This window comes from Orycteropus afer, unplaced genomic scaffold, assembly GCF_000298275.1.
Source record: "Orycteropus afer afer isolate SDZICR_OR568_19922 unplaced genomic scaffold, OryAfe1.0 scaffold00008, whole genome shotgun sequence".
Classification (NCBI taxonomy): Eukaryota; Metazoa; Chordata; class Mammalia; order Tubulidentata; family Orycteropodidae; genus Orycteropus; species Orycteropus afer.
Window position 1 is genome coordinate 2,694,193 of NW_006921595.1, and position 20,202 is coordinate 2,714,394.

At 47.0% G+C, this 20,202-nt stretch overlaps 1 protein-coding gene across 1 annotated transcript in view; it reads left to right on the top strand.

Moving 5' to 3' along the window:
• Nucleotides 1–276: 276 nt before the first annotated feature.
• Nucleotides 277–20,202, top strand: part of CRHR2 (corticotropin releasing hormone receptor 2) — a 36,000-nt gene continuing 16,074 nt past the window's right edge. The window contains exons 1-3 of the mRNA XM_007945447.2: nt 277–379; nt 543–668; nt 19,508–19,593. Coding sequence (XP_007943638.1) covers nt 277–379; nt 543–668; nt 19,508–19,593 — 315 coding nt within the window. The remainder of the gene's footprint in view (nt 380–542; nt 669–19,507; nt 19,594–20,202) is intronic.

The window sequence follows — 20,202 nt, forward strand, 5'->3', positions numbered from 1 at the left end:
AACCGTCCGGCCCCGCCCCCTGACGCCGCCATTGGCCGCGGCTGAGCGGGTGGAACTGCAGTTCCGAGCGCCCTTCGGCTCCTCTAGGGAGAAGGTCCCGACTTGGCAGCTTCGGGAGAGCTGGCGCGACGCCCAGAGGCTGCCCAGCAGGTCGGGACTGAGCCCACAGGGTCCAGAGCTCCTCGATCTCCCAGCTACTCACTCTCGCACCCGTTCCGTGGCCGTCTCGTGAGGCGCGCACTCACACTCCCTCTCCGCGCACGGCTCCGGGGCGCGATGGAAGCGACACTGCTTCAGAGCCTAGTGGAGGCGAACTGCAGCCTGGCGCTGGCCGAAGAACTGCTCTTGGACGGCTGGGGGCTGCCCCTGGACCCGGAGGGTAGGTAGGAGGCAGGCGAACAGGGGAGACGCGGACTCCTTTCCAGGCGCGCTCGTTGTGCGCAGGGACTCCGCGCTCCTTCTGCCCGGTGCCTTGCGTCCCGCGGCTCCCCGCGCCCCCTACGACCACTCTGACCCCCCACTCCGCTCTCTCCTTTCTCCAGGTCCCTACTCTTACTGCAACACGACCTTGGATCAGATCGGGACGTGCTGGCCCCAGAGCGCGGCCGGAGCCCTGGTGGAGAGGCCGTGCCCCGAGTACTTCAACGGTGTCAAGTACAACACAACCCGTGAGTGCCCCGGGCCCACCGCTGTGGGCTCTGTGCTGGTCGCCCCAGCGGTTTAGTGGTCGGGGAGGGTTTTAGACCCAGCGTTGGAGACTTGGTGAGAGTCCTGGTACTTCGTCACGCCGCTGGCGTTAAGAACCCTTTATAATGTTGTGGTTGAGACCTCTCCCCCGTCCTCACCTTAGACCTCAGTAAGATAGTTGTGTGTTCTCTTGGGTTCGGCGCCGTGAGAACCAAGAAAGGAGAGACAGAAATACTTCCTCTTCTTTGGGATCAAACCTCTCTCCCATATTGTGTTGTCCCAGTGCCTGAAGTTCCACCTTTAGGAGGGTCGTCTCTTTGTTTACACAATGCCTCCCCCCAGGGGCAGGCCTACACGCTGGTTCCCCAACCCCCACGGTGAGTGCAGGATTAGATAGACACTATTACAGGAGAGGAGAGCGAGAGGAGAGAAAGATGGGGTTAGCACATTTGTTGGGGCAGGAGGGAGGTGGGTGCAGTCCATGGAAGGTAGAAGCTGCAACGCCACAGGCTATGAGGTGCCATCCCTTTCCTAACCGGATGTGATGTCCCAGAACTGGCCAGCTGGGCTGTGAGTCAGGGGCCTGTGGGCAGCATTATTCCTTGTACCCCAGGTAGTCCGTGGTGTCTGAGTCAAGGCCACCCTCTCTTCCCAGGGAGAACAGCCTGTGCCATCCCTTCTCCCATCCAAATCAGAGACTGGCTCTTTCTCTCTGGGGAAGGCAGCAGAGGTTGCTAGAGTTACCAGAACCCAACTGAAGTTGTTTCATACCAGCTCTGGTAGGAGGGACAGGGTGTGTGTGTGGTGGGGACCTGTGTCTGTGCCCTGTGGAAGGTCCATTAGAGCCAGTTGGGAGTGTCCGTGTGCTGTCAGTGTCTGTGAGGCTGTGGGCCCACCCTGACCCTCACATCTCCAGCTCAGTGCACCAATAGCAACTTCCCAGACCTAGTACAGAGGGGCCTGTGTTGTCTCAGTGTCCATGTCTGAACAGTGGCCCAGCTCCTCTTCAGTGCCATCACACACACATACACAAATGCACACACACATATGTGCATACACACGCATGCATGTAGACACACATGACTGTCCAGATTCTGGTTAGAGGGCAGCAGCACTGCTTGCATACCATGCCAAGTGATATTCCTGGCTTTGCCAGTTGAGGGCTCTGGTGGCCCAGGGAGAAGCTGTGCTCTGAGGAGTCTAAGTGCACAGGTGCTCCTAATAGAAGGGGGTCTTAATAGAAGGTGGGACCGTTGAGGAAGATTTCTGTATAATCCGAAGACATGCTTCCCATCTGTGGTTAAAACGGACTTCCCTGGGAGCAAGTGAGGTTGCAGACCGAAGAGGTATGCAGGAAGAGGGACTGACTTCATGCTGCCTCCCAGGCTGAGATATAAAACTATCTTTCTAGGATTCTGTGAGCAATATGGGGCAGTGGGGATCAGGATCCCCTGATTCAGACTGGACTGGAGACTGAGGGTCATGCAGGGAGGAGTAAGGGTGTATCTCAGCCCCCACAGCCTAAGAACCCGAGGCACTCTGCTCCCCAGTCCTGGCTTTTACTCTGACCTGGGCTGTCCCTCTGTTCTCCCTAACCAGCCTGGAGCTCCCCAAGGTCAGGGCCTGGGACGCCTCCTCTTCCTGGCTGAGCTCAGCACAGCATTTATTCAGTCAGTGTATTGAGCACCTACTTTGTGCCAGTCACTACACTGGTATTGAGCCACACACAACGCAACAGGCAAAAAAAAAAAAAAAAAAAAACATGATAAATGTCCTGATGAGAGGGAACAGGTGTCTATGGAAATGGGAGGTTATGGTGAACGCAGGTAAGCCTTCCTAATGGAGGTGCCGGAGCTCATCTTAGACCACTCACATCAAATGAGAAGCTGGAATAAATGTTGGGGCTCTACTGAGGTTGGCAAATGTAGTGCCAATTAGTCCCTGATATCTAATGAACTCATATTGCTGTGAGTCGGAATTGACTTAATGACAACAGGCTTGGTTGGTTTTGGTTTTATCTAATGAGCCACTTTCTTCATTTGGACCAAAGTGCTGCCCACACTAACTGCCGGGGAGCCGGAGGAGCATTGCAGGGTGGGAAGCATTGCCATTCACCAGTACCTGGGGCTTAGAGGGTGAGGGTGAGGGCGGACAGGAAGACATCAGCCCAGGCAGGAAGAGCAAAGGCAGCTAATGGCAATAGAAATGAAATGATTGATTTCCCTCCTCCCCTGTCTCCTGTGGCTGTTTCCTCTTTCTCTGTTTGCCTTTTTAGTGGGATATTTTCCTTTAGAAAGACAGACACAGGGAGGGAAATAACTCCCACGAGAAGCCACAGGAAGAGGAATAAGTTGAGGCTGCCCAAATTTTGTTAAAGTACTGTTAAAACCCCACTGGAGCCTCCTTCCTTCGAGGCTGGGGATTCCTCGGGTGAGAATAGCAGCTTAGACTTTAGTCCCTGCGATATTTCATCAACTCATATGAACACAGAAATGGTGGAGAATATGCTACAAAGCAACCAAGTGTTGATCATTTTCCAGGTGTCACATATTACAGAGAGAACTTTACGTATGTGATCCCTGGCATCCCCACCTCTACTGCCCCCCCCCCCCGAGATAGGTACTGTTTGTATGCCTGTATTGCAAATGAGAAAACAGAGGCTCAGGGCATGAAGTAACTTGTTAATAGATAAAATCAGCTCCTGACAGCCAGAGAAGAAGTTCCTGGGTGGTGCAAATAGTTAACCCTTATGGCTACTAACAAAAAAGTTAGAGGTTTGAGTCCACCCAGAAGTGTTTCAGAATAAAGACGTGGTGATCTACTTACAAAAAATCAGTCATTAAAAAACCTATGGATGAGTAGCAACCAGGTTATTAAAAGCTTTCAAGCGGCCATCTAAGATGCAACTATTAGTCTTCCCTCCTCTGGAGCAAAGAAGAGTGGAGAAAATCAAAGTCATATGGAAACAATTGGTCCAAGCAAGGGTATAAACCTCAACCTTCATGACCTCTAGACCAGAAGAACTAGATCGTACCTAGCTACAGTGCCAACCACTCAGAAAGGGATCAAAATTGGAGATCCTGGATAGAGTGGGAGGAAAAATATGGAAGAAAATATAAGAATTACTGGTCAGTTAGAGATTGTTGAAACCCCCAAGAGTATGGTGCCAGGTTATCCTTAGAGCCTGGAACTGGACTCACTTCCAAGGATTAGCTCTTAGCCAAACAGTAGAAAGGCTTACGAACAGAACACCTACTCCAGGGAAATGCACCCACCTACCCCAGGGAGATACACCCCTTAGATCAATCAACTGTGTGATATCAGAAGGGCAACATTGGCATAGGGGGAAAACTGGACAGACAGGAATCCATAGATAAGAAGGACACAGGGAGGAGAACTGTTTATTGTTGGGATTGTAATCAGTGCCATGAAATCAAATGTATATGAACTGTTGAGAGTAAAATGAATCTGCTTTGTAAATTTGCACCCAAATTACAATTTTAAACAAAACCTATGGAGCACAGTTCTACTCTGACAACATGGTGTTGCTAGGAGTTAGAGTCAACTTAATAACAACAGTAATGGTAGGGGCCAGAGCAAGCAGTCCACAGCCCTCACTCTCAGCCACTGGGCAATACTGCCTCCATGAGAGAAATATCCAGTTTGTAAGGAAAGCTTAGAGGGACAGAAAAAAGACTCATGCCTCCACCCTGAGCAGTCAGAGAAGACTTAGTGCTCTGAACTGGACTTTGGAGGACAGATTGAATTTTAGCAGGTGACTGGATATAGGGAAGGCATTGCAGACTGAGGGGAATGGATGAACAAAGGTGTAGAGAAGGGACTATGTGTTGTGCCTCAGGACTGGTGATTAATTTGGAGCACAGGTGTAGAAGAAAGAAACAGATGAGATCAGACTGGTAGGTGGAGACCACATAGCACAGGACATTGCAGAGGGCTTCACCTGTGGGGCAGGAGCAAGCCTGGGGAGCTGGAGAGTTGAGGAGCTGGAGGCTGGGAGGGGGCCAGAGGGAAGGGGATGGATATAAGAGAGAGAAGGCATTTGTAACTGATGGCACCTGGGTGGGAGAGGGGAAGATGAAGGATCCAAGGATTTCACTAGGTGTGTGTGGGAAAATAATGAGCAAAGTTGCGGGGGGGGGGGGTGTGTGTGTCACATTTTAGGTGCTGGAAGGACATCTGAGTGGAGATGCCCAGGAAGCAGCTGGCTATGTGAGGAAAAGCCCAGGAGAGCACCATGGGCTAGCAATGAGGCATTTTGGAGCTCTCAGGATGTATGGTTAGGTAGCAGCTGCAGGGGGAAGTTTGGAAGGCCAGGCCAGGGCTCTGATTAGACTCACCCAGGGACTGTTTCCAGATGCAGCAATGGCCAAGGGAAGGGAGAAAACTTGTCCTTGATCACACATGCTAGTCCATGGCAGAGACTATGTGTCCAATGCCTGTGTGTCCAAGTCCCCTCCAGTCCTCTCTCCATCCACCATGCTGTTGTTGTAGTGGCCTAGGTTCCAGCAGGTCTGGACATACGTTAGCTCATTTAATCCTTACAACCACCCAATAAGGGAGAGTATTATCTTCATGTTACACATGGGGAAACTATGGCACAAGGAAGTCAATTGACTTTCCCAAAGCCACGCAACTCCTAAGCAACAGAACAAGGATTCAAATCCAGGCACTGTTGCTTCCCTCTTGGTAAGCAATTCTCACTGGATTGTTCAGAAAAGGGATATTGGGGAGCTTATGGAATTATTAAGTGGACTGGAGATCCAGGTTTGGGGCTCCCAACCAATAACTGTTTTTCCCTTTTGGGGAAGATATCACACTCAAATAAAATTTTGCAGAATATAATTCAAAACTGGTTGCAGCAAAGATGGAACCAATCTACGTGTACATCAACAGAAGAATGGATAACCAAACTATGGTACATACACACAATGGAATACTATGTGACACTAAAGAATAATGTAGAATCTGCAAAACACCACATAATGTGGATGAACTTGGAGGACATTATGCTGAGTGAAATAAGTCAATCACAGAAGGGCAAATATAGTATTAGTTCATTATTATAAAAAGTCAAGGAAAGGTTTATGTAATGTATGGAAGGAAACTTTCTTTGTTGGTTACCAGGGGTGCGAGGAAAGGGAAGGAAACACTGGAAAAAAAAAAAAAAAAAAAAAAAAGCATTGACCCCCTCCTCCCCCCAAAAATGGTTGCAGCAGTACATCAGCAAGGAACTCCCAGAAATTTAAGATAGATTCAGAAGAGGATGTGGAACAAGGGATATCACTGCTGATGTCAGATGGATCTTGGCTGAAAGCAGAGAATACAGAAAGATGTTTGCCTGTGTTTTATTAATTATGCAAAGGCATCCAACTGTGTGGATCATACCAAATTATGGATGACATTGTGAAGAATGGAATACTAGAACACTTAATTGTGCTCATGAGGAACCTATATATAGATCAAGAGGTAGTCAACAGTCATTCAAACAGAACAAGGAATACTGTATGGTTTAAAAATCAGGAAACGTGTGTGTCAGGGTAATAACCATTCACCATACTTATCCAATCTGTATGATGAGCCAGTAATCTAAGAAACTGGACTACATGAAGAAGAATGCAGCATCAGGATTGGAGGAAGACTCCTTAACAACCTGTGATATGCAGATGACATATCTTGTTGAAAGATAACCTTATTAGCTGAGAGTAAAGAGGACTTGAAGCACTACTGATGAAGATCAAAAGCCACAGCCTTCATTATGGATTACACTTTAACTTAAAGAAAACAAAATCCTCACAACTGGACCGATAAACAACATCATGATAAATGGAGAAAAGATTGAAGTTGTCAAGGATTTCATTTTATTTGGATCTGTAATCAATGCCCATGGAAATAGCAGTCAGGAAATGAAAGGACGTATTGCATTGGGCAAAACTGCTTTAAAAGGTAGCGTAGTGCTTAAGGCACTTGACTGCTAACCAGAAGGCTAGCGATTCAAACCCACCAGCCACTCCTTTGAAGGAAGGTTGAGCAATCTATTTCCATAGTGATACTACCTCGGAAACCTAAGGAGGGGTCGCTATGAGTCAGATCTGACTGGACGGCAAATAACAACAAGTGTTCAAAAGCAAAGATGTCACTTTGAGTAATAAGGTGTGCCTGATCCAAGCCATGATATTTTCATTAGCCTCATATGCATGCAAAAGCTGGGCAATTAATAAGGAAGATCAAAGAAGTGATGCCTTTGAATTATGGTGTTGGTGAAGAATATGGAATATACCATGAACTTCCAGAAGAATCAGCAAGTCTGTCTTGGAAGAAGTACAGCCAGAATGCTCCTTAGAAAGAAGAATGGCTTCATCTTATGTACTTTGGACATATTATCAGGAAGGACTAGTCCCTGGAGAAGGACATCATGCTTGGTAAAGTAGAGGGCCAGTGAAAAAGAGGAAAACCCTCAATGAGATTGGAAAGAATGGTTTCCAACATAGCAATGATTGTGAGAATGGGGGCAGGACTAGACAGTATTTCATCCTGTTGTCCATAGGGTTACTGTGAGTCAAAACTGAGAAAGAACTGACTCGACAGCACCTAACAACAACAGCAGCCCAGAACTCAGGACAGAGCTGGCCCAGGGGGGAAGCCACCACTGTCCCTGAGCTGACCCTAACCATGCCACCATCCGTAGCCACCAGATGGGTCACGGTCCTGCTGCCGCTGCTGTTCTGGATCTTAAGCTTCCTGCAGTCACCCCTGGAGAGGCTCTCTCCCATCTCCATTGCATGGATTCCAGCTCACTATTTCCTTTGGAGCAAGTGCTTCTCGGAGGTGGGGAAGGGCTGTGGATATAGACCACATGCTTAAGTGCTGGCTGGAAAGAACCTTTGGAGATAATGTTCTGATATTTCAGCTCCATGGACAAAGGTGGATGCTGCCTCCTACCAGGTTTCCCCAAGCCCATATGGTAAGCAGGTTCAGATCCTGGGTGGCCAATAACAATCCTAAATATCTATACACATTATAACCTTGGACCAATCCTTCCCCTCCCTGGACCTCAGTCTCCGTATTTGTAGAGAAGGAAATGTATTAGCCCACAGTGGTTTTGACCCCAGAAAGGGCACTATATTCCCTTTTTTCCCCTGCTTCCCAGCATTCTACTGACTCCTCTGAGCTCATGTGTGTGTGTGTGTGTGTGTGTGTGTGTGTGTGTCTTTGTCTCTTTCTGTTTCTATGTGTGACTCTATGCCTTTCTCCATCTCTGTGTATTTTTTTCTGTCACTTTTTTTTTTTTTTTAATTGTGATTTGGGTGGAAGTTAACAGAGCAAATTATTTTTCCATTCAACAGTTCATACACGTTTTGTGACATTCAATGCAATCACCACAATGCAACTAACTGCACACTTCCCACTTCCTCCCTGTGTTTACCATTTTCCTTTGTCCTTCATTCCTATCCATTCCTGCTTTCTGAGCTTTATTCTGCGCTGCCCTTTTGATCTCTTATGGTTGATAGTTGATGGTTCTAATGAGTTGTACCTCACGGGTGTTATTGTTCATCTTATAGGCTTCTGTATCGTTCGGCTGAAAGTTGAGCCATGGGGGTTAGTTCATTTCCAGGCTTGAAGAGTGTCTAAGGGCCGTAGTCTTGGGTGTTCCAACAGTCTCTGTCAGACCAGTAAGCTGTGTCTTTTTATGATTTTGAGTTTTGTTCCACATTTTTCTCCCACTCTATCCAGGACCTCCTATTGTGATCCCTTTGAGAATGGTCAGCAGTGGTAGCCAGACACCATTTTGTTCTTCTGGGCTAGGGTTATGGAGGCTAGGGTTCACATTGTCCATTAGTCCTTTGGACTAATTATTTTCTTGTGTCTCTGATTGTCTTCACTCTTTTTTGCTCCAGACAGAAAGAGACGAATAGTTGCATCTTAGGTGGCCACTTGCTAGCTTTTTTTATTTTTTGTACCTCCCATCCCTGGTAACCAACAAAGAAAATTTCCCTCCATTTATAAACCTTTCCTTGACTTTTTATAATAGCAGACTAATACAATATTTGTCCTTCTGTGATTGACTTATTTCATTCAGCATAACATCCTCCAAGTTCATCCAAATTATGCAGTGTTTCATGTATTCTACATTATTCTTTAGTGTTGCATAGTATTCCATTGGGTGTATGTACCACAGTTTGGTTATCCATTCCTCCATTGATGGGCACTTAAGTTGTGTCTATCTCTTTGCTATTGTACTCACTAACTTTTAAGAACCCAATTGCTACTCACCAAAGTATGATGTAGAACATTCTCTCTGTGGACTGTATTATGCCATTTAACCTTAGTGTGCCCCAAGACTATGGTCCTGAGCCCCCAGGCCCAGCAACTCATTCCCTCAAAGTGTTTGGTTATGGCTATTCTCCTGTGGAGTCACCAAGCCCAACTTGGCCTCAGCTTCAGCCTCTTTGACCTTAGCTTCCCACCACATCCTGCTGGGAACAGCTCAGTTCATCTCTACTGAGGCATCTGCTAGAGATGGGAGAAGAAGGGATACCCACACTTAACCACACCCCCTTCATGGGGAGGGCTGGGGACTCCCACGTCCTAGAATCCCATTCTAAAGACATACTGAAGCACCAATTTGTGTTAAAATACAGACACATAAACTGAGTAGTCTTGAGGCCAAAACGAGTCTTCCCACTGGGTCTGCCTGTTTGTACAGGAATCTCCTCTTCAGCCGTTTAGAAACATTGTAACCAGAGTGACTAGCCCTTTGCTGAATTTGTCAGAAGAGCAGGAGTGACAAAAAGACCCTCAGAGAACCATAGGCTGCTTAAAGACCACAGTTATCTGAATCAACAATCAGAGATTGAAGAGAGAAGCTTGGTGGGCACTGGAGCATTCCTGGAAGGCTTCCTGGAGGTGGTGAATGTAGGTGTAGAAGGTCATAGAATAATGAGGGTGTCACATTTGGTACAGGGGAGTAAGCCTCAGTAAGGATCCCAGATATACCCTGTCCTCTGGGTTGAGGACGTAGAACCTGGTGATCAAGAAAATCAGGTCTGCATCCTAAGTCCCCAGTGAGACCTGGACCCCCATTTCTGTTCACACCTTGATGTCCTGGGCCCTCAGGCTGAAGGCTGGAAGTTAGACTGTGGTGAGGACTCTCCTTACTGAGAGAGAGGCATGGCCACCACAGGGCTTTGTCTGAGAGAAGGAGGAAGCAGAGACAGAGCAGACGGGAACATCCTCTGACCATCAGGCACCCAGAGCTGCCCAGCTGCCCACCTTTGATGCTACAAGTCCAGCTCTCCCTGCCCCTGATGGTTATAGGTGTGAAATGGCTGTGGCCCAGAGGGAGAAAGACATCTACTCAGGGTCCCATAGCAAGCTTAGCTGGCTCTGGGAGGTCCCAGCCCCTGCTCTGGCAGTTTTAACTCTATATCATGGGGCCCAGGCAGCAGAGTACAAGGACAGAGTCTGCTATTCATCTCTCCTAGGACTCCTCATCTCACAGAGGACAAAAGACGCAGCATCCTCAGATCTCCTGTCCCTCCCTCCCCAGGAATCCTTCAGTCCATAATTGCCCTTCTCTTGCCCAGGCACACCTCCTATTGGGCTTGTGGGTGTGTTGCCCCTTCCCCCTCAGAGATGGGTAAGACCTGAGCCTACCTTCCATGAGCTTCTGTTCTTGAGAGATAGACTCTTAAGAAGAACTTTCTGATGTTTAAGTGAAATAAGCATGGGAGCACATGAGCGGATTTAATTCCAAGAGAAGGGGAAAGTTGAGAAGACTTCAGGGAGAAAGTGTTAGTGAACAGGGCTTGAGAGATTGGGGCTGGTTGTGTGTCAGATGGAAGGAGGATGAGAGCAGAGTTGGGAAGGAGAGGTGGGTGAAAGAAGGCCTTAAAGATCAGACCAGAGCATTGGCTTTGATTTTAGAGACGCCTGGATGCTTGTCCATCACCTCATGGTGCAGGACCAGAATACTCTGGAAAGATGCTGCTTGGTTTTCAGGATACACCATCTAAATAAAAATTCAGATCTGGCTGAGGACTTTGACCTTATCCCTGCCCTCTCCTCCCTCCTGCTTATTAAATCAAGGGCTAGACCAAACTCCCTATCCACTTCCCACCCCAACAACCACAGCAGAGTCTGGAGTCCTAAAGAACTACTGAAGGGATGGATCCCCAGCCCCCAGTGACCTTCAGGGACCTCTGCAAAGGGCTCCTTCTTGCTGGGCCCCTTGCTGACCACCTACCACAAACCAGGTGCTCCGCTGTTTGGCCAGTGGTTCCATTCCCAGCACCTGCAGGGGTGGGTGAATTGAGTGGAAAGTAGAAGAAACCAGGATGCAGATTCAGGAGTGCTGGATCTACTTCTTAGCTACATGGTAGACTGAATAACTAGCAGGTCCTCCTCTTCCAAGCCTCAGTATCTTTATTGTGTGAAGGGCACAGGATATGTAGACCTCATGGGGCTAGGTCAAGATTGGTAAGATAGCAGTTCTTGGGGCTCCCTATGGACAGTTGGAGTATTATCAGCAAGGAGGAGGGGAGAGGGGACTAGGAGGGGGTCTGGGACCCAGAGGAAGAGCAGTCATGTCCTTGAATGTGAGAGAGTTCTGCCCACTCAAGGGTGGTTGTCCTTGTCCTGGGGTCATGTGGCCCTCTGTGCACTCTGGATGGTGTCTTGAGGAGGGAGCAATCTGTCTGTCTGGCCTGAAAGGATCTGGCCCCCAAAGGTTTCTGGAGAGAAGCAGCCTCTTGGCCCAGGTGGGATGCCACTGGTGTTAAGTGAAAGACATAAGATTCTGCCCCTATGACTTCAAAGAAACTCTGGGTTGAAGGCCAGTTCTAATTCTGGCCTTGCCTCTAACTGCTTGTCTCTCCTTTGGGCAGGTCTTCCTCTTTTTGGGGCTCAGTGTCTCTGCATTAGGTGAAGGGAGACCTTGATTAGTTCTGGTGGTTCCCTTCCCCTGACATTCTTTGATTCCATGGCAGTATCTGCCTTGGGGTCCCCCAGTTCACCTTCTCCTTCCTGCCTGTTTCTGTGGGCCAGTGTCATGACGACAAGCCCATTGAGTGTTGCTAAGGATGATTGGAAGGAAGGAGCCCTTCACAATAGAGCCTGGAGCCCAGGGTAGGCACCTCCTCCCACCTGCACCTCTCCTGGGGAAGACAGTGATCCCATACAATGAGCTGGAGTCCAGTCACACCCTTTCCCTTCTTCACAGGCCCAGCATGGTCCCCATTAAATCACTCAGTGCCTCTATCACTCAGTTTTCCCACTGCCTCCTATAAGTATGGATGGTTATCTCTGCTGTGATGGAGGGGCATCATGAGGGAAAAGTCCTTTGGAGAAAGGAAGCTGAGGGTTTCTGGAGGGTCCTGTGTATCCACACAACACTAAGGAAATGAAATACAATCTTCCTGTCTGTCCCCTGTTCCAGTTGTCACAGTAGATGACCCTGGGGAGGTCCTTCCCAACTTGAGAACTAGATTTGGTGATGGCAAGTTCCCAAATCTTTAGGCCCACCATCTCTAATGGGTCAGGCTCCGATCTTGGTGGGTATCACTCCCTACCACTACCAGTGTGCTGTAAGATAAGAAATTTTCTAGGGCAACCTCAGAGCTGGCCAGCCCTAGCTAGCCTGGAGTAGCATCCAAGAAGTGCAGAATTATTAACTCAGGAAGATGAGCCTTGTTTGGAAAGTTCAGGGGAACTCTGTGATTGGTGCCATGACTTTGCCCCTGCCTACCTGACCCTGACCATAGTTTTCCAAAATGGTCTCATTACTTGAGGTGAAGAGCAATTATTCCCCGCATCATAACTGCCCACTCAAGAGAGAGGAGAGTGGGCTGGGATGGGAGACTAACTAGAAGGTTTTGCCCTATAAAAGGTAAAAAAGGTGGCCCAAGGCCATAGATTTCCTAGCAAGATTCCCAAGCCAAACAGGATGGAGATGGTTGGGTCTGGAGCAGCTCAGCTCCAGAGAAAGGCAGGAAGGGAAATAAGGGTGAGATGTCTGGTCCATAAGTCATTTCCTTATGGAATCCTGGACTCTGGCTAAGGCTCTGCAGAGGTGGCACAGATGGCTGCATCTGCTGGAACATTGTAGCCCGGAGAACCTGTCCCTTCCAGAAATAGTGTTCCAGAGTCTCCCATGAAGTATGTCCCAAAGGAGAGAGATTTCATTGCTGGGTGACCCTGAACATGTCCTTCTTTGGCCCTCCCAGACCAAATAAGGAAGAAGTTGCATCCCCTTCCTACAATCCCAAGGGGATGTCTGCTGGCTCAGTTTCCAAAATGTTTTCCTTGGAACAGTCAGGCTTTCTTTCCTGGAATTTGGAGAATGCTGGAACTAGTGTACTGACACCCCTTCCCAATGTGGGGTTAGATTACTGTGTCAGCAGTTCTGCAAGGGCTTGGCCTAGCTATGATGTGTATATGTGAGACCCTGGATGCCTCTTGCCTGTGGGCCTGTTTTACATTTGCTATGCAGCTTGATGGAGTCTGACATTTAAAGTGGTAGACTGTGCTCTCTTGGCCCACTCTGAGCCCCTCATCCTCACTCAAAGTTCCCTGAAAACCTAGATAACAGCATCAGCCTCAGGCCTGCCTCAGCCCCCTGTGTGCTTAGCTTTGTGCAGTCCTTCATTGGTGAGGGGAAGCTCAGCTGTGTCAGGCAGAAGAAGGTAAACTCCTATCCTAAGAGGCCCCTGGGCTGGTTGAAAAAGCAAATATTCTTTACAGGTGTCAGTGAGAGAACAACCCTGACCCAACCTGAGTTAGTGGAGAGTGAGAAGCTGGATCCTCAGGGACGTGAAGTCTCAGAGGAAGTGTGGCCAAGGGGGCTGGAGCCATCATGAAAGCCATTTAGAGAAGCTGGGGCTGAAGCTGGACCTTGAAGAGGGGCATGAATCAGCTTGATGTCCTTGGGTTGGGCCCCAGGGGATGATCCGAATGCAGGGTAAAAAAACAAACCAAACTAGTGGCCATCTAGTTGATTCCAATTCATGATGATCCCTTGTGGGTCCAAGAACTGTGCTCCACAGGGTTTTTCAATGGCTGATTTTTTGGAAGTAGATCACCAGGCCTTTCTTTCAAGGATCCTCTGAGTAGACTTGAATCTCTGGCCTCTCAGAACATGTAAATCTTTGCCACTCATGGATTCTGAAGGCAGAGTAGGAGAGCTGATTCTTAGGAGTTCTCCAAGGTCCTCCACCTGCAGAGATGGTGGGGACAAAGAGCGGTAGTTGCCCACTGTCCATGGTGCTGAAAAGTCTGGGCTCACACAGGGAGCGTCTTCCTTTAGTAAATATTGCTTCTGGCCCTCCCTGCTTCCCTGCCATCACCCTCCTTTCCTCACTTTTTGTCATTTTCTTTCTAGATGTCCAATGATGACATTGCTGCCCCTCCACCATGGTCCCACTCACTCCTTTCTTCATGCCTAAATTGTCATTTGCACTCTTCCCCCATAACTACCACCAAAAATGGTCCTTCAAAGTCTGTGTGTCACGTGTTAGAATATTGGAGCTAGATGTGTCATCCTAGGGGCATTTGAAAGTGATGTTGGAATATTTGAGATTTTCACAATGCCTTGGGGTGCTATTGCCATTTGACAAATTGAGTAGGCCTACACAACAAATAATTGACTCAACTGAGATGGCAATAACAGCCTCATTGAAAGCTAATTTACATTGCTTCTTCTGAGAGGGGAAATTGAGGCACAGAGGGAAGAGAATTAGTCATAGTCACTTAGCTAGCCAGAGACAGAACTACAGTTAGAACATGAACCTCCATCTCCCAGCCAGGCCTCTGGACAACCCCAGGTGACTGCCTGAACCAGAAACTCTTATCAGAGTGTCTAGAAGAGGGAAACCTGTTATATGAGGATTTTCCACAGATCAGAGCTACTTGGGGGAAGAGTCCAGGCTCACTACTTGGATAGGCAACAAGCTTCCCACACCACAGAACCCTGGAAGAGAGGACCCTGCCTGTATCATCCAGACCCTAATGCCACTGGCAAGCTGTACTGCACATCAGCAGCATCGATCCTCTGTAGGGGCACCTGTATTACCATAGTAACAGGCACCCACCTCCCTGTCTCTAGTTCATGATTCTGGCACAGCCCTCTTCCCCTAGACTTTCTGTGCCCATCTTCCCATGGTTCCCAGAGAGGCCTTTTCCTGCCTTACTCTCTTCTCTCTAGGTTGTGCCTGAGGGCTCAGCACCCTCATTAGCTCTAGTGGCCAGCTCTCTCCCCACACCAGGAGCTGGGAACATCTGTCTTCCATTCCCATTGAATTTAGTATAGTCAGAACCTTATCCCTAGACAGGGCTGGGCCCCTAGGGAAGCCCCCTCCCACCACCATGTCCCTGATTGCCAAGGTTTCAGCAGATCTCAGTCAATTAGCTTCAGCCAGTTTATACTTGATAGTTCTGTGTTCCTGCTCACTTGGAGCAGAAATTCAGTATGATCTCTGCCCACTTGTCTGTTCCTAGGAAGAAAAGCCAGATTAGGTCCAAAGAACTGAAGTTCATAGTGAATTATGGACAATTCTCTAACATGTATTTTTGTTTCTCAAACTGGACTGTGGTACAATAGTAGGTTGTAAAATCAATTTAGTGGGTCATGACCAGCATTTTTATACAAAATGAATAGAGTAGCATTAGAATAGAAATGAAATGAAAATATTATAGCTGTGATTAAGATAAATTTTGCCTTGTGAAACTGGATTCAGTTATGTGTGCTGTCTGTGTATGTGTAGGTACTAGATTTAGATATAAAATATGTGTTGAAGGGTTCCAAAAGATGGAAAGATGAAGAGGAGGTGCTTAGCAAAAAAAAAAAAAAAAAGGAAGAAGAAAAGAAAAGACTGCTTTCTACCTATGGTATTGAGAAGACTCCATGGAGGAAGAAGCCTTTGAGCTGGAGTGTAAAAGATAGGTAGGATCCACTAGCCTGTGACCAGAAGAACTAGATGGTGCCCAGCTATGACTACTGACCAGTCTGATCAGCATCACAATAGAAGGTCCTGGACAGAATGGGAAGAAAATGTAGAAGAAACTTCAAAATCATTGAAAAAAAAAAAAAAAAAAGACCAGACTAAGTGGTATAATAGAGGCTGGAGGAACCTCCAAGACTATGGCCCTTAGACACCCTTCAAAAATAGAACTGAACCCACTCCTGGAGATCACCTTTCAGCCAAACAATAGACAGGCCTATAACGTGAATGGTAGCACCTGTGAGGAACATGCTTCTCAGAACAATCAACCATATGTGACCAAAAAGGCACCATTTGCCCAAAAATAAAGTTCAGAAGGCAGAAAGGGACAGGAATGATGGGTGAATGGAATCAAGGAACCCAGGGAGGAAGGGAAAAGAGTGCAGTTACATTGAGGAGATTGTAACTAATGTCATGAAGCAAAATGTGTATAAATTCTTGAAGGGAAAACTAATTTGCTCTGTAAACTTTCATCCAAACCATATTGAACTGTTCAAAAAAAAAAAAATAGGAGTTTGTCAGTGAGCCATGGGTGAGAGTGAGGAGAGTGTTTCAGTCAGCACGAAGAAAGGCAGGGAGTTGAGGATGTGCCAGGCAAATGTCAGTAGAGGAGCTGCTGCATAGAGTGGTGGAAATGGTTAGGAAAGTGAGCCTGGGAAAAGTTAGTTTGGATATCACACCAAGAAACTTGCACTTTATTCCTGAGAATGATGAGGAGCCACTGGTGGCTTTTAAGGGGAAATGGCATGGTCAACTCTGGATTTTAGGACTGCTGTGGCAGTTGGGGTGGAGGATGGGGAGAGTGGAGGAGGCAAGAGAAGAAGCAGGGAGGCAAGGCAGGAGCCTGTTGATCCAGGGGGCGGGGGGTGAATTCCAGGAAAAAAATGGGGAAACATAAACCATGGGACTTGGGGCCCCTGGACATCAATATGAAGAACAGGAAAGGTCTCAGGTTTACAGCATGAGTATCTTGACCCCCTCCTATCCACAAGGCCACACCATGTTCAGTGCTTCATGAGATACCATACTCAGGAAACAAGTACCTCTCTATCCACTGGGTTGGGGAACAGGTCAAAGGTATTTGCTTAAAAGGGCTCATTCCATTCCGAGGCCCTGTCCTCAGGAAGCCCTCAGACTGATCAGAGAAACCAGACACCCACCTGGACAGCTCAGGCCAGGTAAGGAGCAAGGACTGGAGTGTGGGGCTCCCAGCAAAGAGACAAGTGGGATGGGAGCAATTAAGGAAGCCTTCCTGGAGGAAGGGTCCCTACAGCTGATCTTTAGCCAAGCTGGATAACATTTATAAACATAGTCTAAGATAAATTTTTCTGCCCTCTGAATCACAGCCAGAATCAGGATCTGTCTTGCATCACACAAACCTTCTCAAAGAGCTTCTAAACCTCCATCAGGAAAGGATTGTTCATTTTACAAAATGGCCCTCCCTAACCAAGATGCCTTTACAGGGTCTGTTTAGCTTCACCGCCTTAGTCCAGTGACACCAGTGACCATCTCATGTTAAGGTAGCACTTCCCTTTCAGGAGCATGAATGTCAGTCAGGAAAGTTGATCCTATTTATCAAATTAAATGCAGCTGTTCAGAATAAAACAGCCCTAAGTAGAGGGAAAGCCAAGATGGGGAGTTAGGGGCCAAGGTCAGGAGACAGGAGGCAGTCAAAGCCAGTGTCAGACCAGGGCATTCTCCTGGAAGACTTGCACAGGCAGCCAGAGCCCAGCCAGCGTCTCAGCACTGATAGGCCAAGAGGCAGGGCACAAGCCACTAACAACTTGAGTTTGAAAAATCTGTGCACTCCGGAGCACCAAATTAAAAAACAATTAAGCTAATAGAATTTTCCCTTGTTTTTGTTCTTCAGCAAGTGCTTCTTAATAATTCCTTTGCTTTTAGCTCACTGTCAGCTCAATGAAAGTGGGTTTTCTAAGTAACTGGATTATTTCAAAACTCACTGCTTCCAAAAACAATCTGTTCCCCCTCCAGCTCTGTGACTTTGTGCTCTGCTGTTTATTTTATGGAACTCAGTGAACTATTTATTTTAATTAGCTTTATATTGTATATCTAACATAAACCATAAAGAAAAATCTACAAACAACTGCCCATGAGCTAGAGAGCAGAACCCTGGTACAAATCACCCCCATATAATGGATTGTTAAGAATTTGTCATCGAATGGGGAAGGTAAGATAGATACATGCTAAATGGGGATAAAGGTGGAGGATCTCAGGTGGGAGGGGCTCATCTTGGTTGGAGGTTGAAGGTGGGCTACGTGGGTTAGAAGGAGGTGGCTTAGGAACTGGATCTTGACAGACAGCTAGGATTTGGAGAAAGGCAAATATGAGCAGTGTTTGACTTTCATACATTTCCCTTTGATAAACCCTGCATTTTTGTACATCAGACATCAATTCTGTGAAATGTGTTTTCACACATCACATTCCAATTTTAATACAGAGGCCAGTTCACAAGCACTTAGAGGCAGCACATGGTAGTCTTGCCATGACTCAAGCTCAGCAGCACAGCCATGTTTCCCCAAATTTCTCTCATTCCTCTTTACCACTGCTCTGTAGCTCATTGTTGTTAGTTGTCGCCAAACCAGCTCTGACTTATGGCGACTCCATGTATGACAGAATGAAATGGTACCCAGTCCTACAGCATCTTCACAATCGTCAGCATACTTGAGTCTATTGTTGCAGCCACGATGTATTTTGAGCGCCTTCCACCCTACAGGGCTCATCTTTCTGCACTGTATCAGACAATATTCTGCTGTAATCTAAAAGGTTTTCACTGGCTAATTTTTCAGAAGTAGATCACCAGGCCTTTCTTCCTAGTCTTTCTTAGTCTAGAATCTCCACTAAATTCTGTCCACCATGAGTGACCCTCCTGGTATTTGAAATACTAGTACCATATCTTCCAGCATTATAGCAACACACAAACCACTACAAACAGAAGCCAGATATTTTGGGTTTGAATCTCAATCTACCTCTTGCAGGCTTTGTATCTTCAACAAGTAGCTTAATCTCTTTGTACCTCAGATACCTCCTCTCTAAAATGGAGTTAATATTAATATCCAACTCGTAGTTACCCCTCCTTGGGTTTCTGAGGTTGTATCACTACAGAAGTAGATCGCCCAACCTTCCTTCTGGGGAGTGGCTAGTGGGTTTGAACTGCCAGTCTTCTGGTTAGCAGTCAAATGCCTTAGGCACTATGCTACCAGAGCTCCTACAGCAGAAGTGGTGTTGTGAGGATTGAAAGGACAGACGTATATAAAGTGTTTAGAAGAGGACCTGGCCCACATGGTAAACACATGCTATGTAAATGGCACATATTATTATTATTATTATTATTATTATTATTATTATTATTATTATTATTATTAAAATGAAAGTGCTATTATTGGTCAAAGAAGTATGGGTCTCATACATATAAAATGATTGGGATAAGGATGGAAGTTATTTGATATGCAAAAGCAGTTAATCTTCATCCACAACCCAGTACTCACAATTGGGTTCAATTTGGAAGCAAAGTAACAAAATTAAAAAAATTGTGCAATATGCTAGTTAAAGATTGTCTTTGACAAATGGGTCTTATCATGCTTGTAAGCTACCATGTCTGGTGAGCTTTTTGTTCAGTATTCACATAAATGACATTCATGTGTCATTTATGTAAAAGTTTTCAAATACTCTTTGTATTTCCTGGCCCAGGAAAGCTGAGGGGTATGAACCTTATCCTGTGGACACTAGGGATCCAGTTTCTTGAGATAGAGAGTGGCCTGACCCTTGGTTGTTGGCTTCTTTTGTAGGAAATGCCTACCGAGAGTGCTTAGAGAATGGAACATGGGCCTCACGGATCAACTACTCACAGTGTGAACCCATTTTGGATGATAAGGTGAGTGACCCCTACCTGCCTGGCCCTGGTCTTCATACAGGTGTTAGGAACTCAGGTTAAGTATGTTGTAGTTAGGTGCCATCAAGTCAAGTCTGACTCATAGAGACTCTGTATACAACAGAATGAAACCCTGCTCAGTCCTGTGCCATCCTCACAATTGTTGCCGATCATTGCGATCCATCTCATTGAGGGTCTTCCCCTTTTATACTGACCCTCATCTTTACCAAGCATGAGATCCTTCTCCAGGGAGCAATCCTTTCTGACAACATGGCTAAAGTATATGAGATGAAGTCTGGCCATTCTTGCTTCTAAGGAGCATTCCAACTGCACTTCCGCCAAGACAGGTTAAGCATTGTGGATCCTAAAGGTGGCAGAACCTGTCCTTGTATCACCTGCCCTGCCTCTGTGCTCTGCCCTGGATCAGTGACACTGGTGGGGACAGACAAAGGGGATGTGGAGTCCCATCTCCAGGAGAGCTCGGGCTGATGGAAGACACATCTAAGGTGGCAACTGTCATAAAACGAAGAGTGACTATTTAACCAGTGCTCCCGAACATCTAGCAGGCTGTGTGGCATCTTCCTTTTCGGGACCTTAATGTTCCCATCTGGC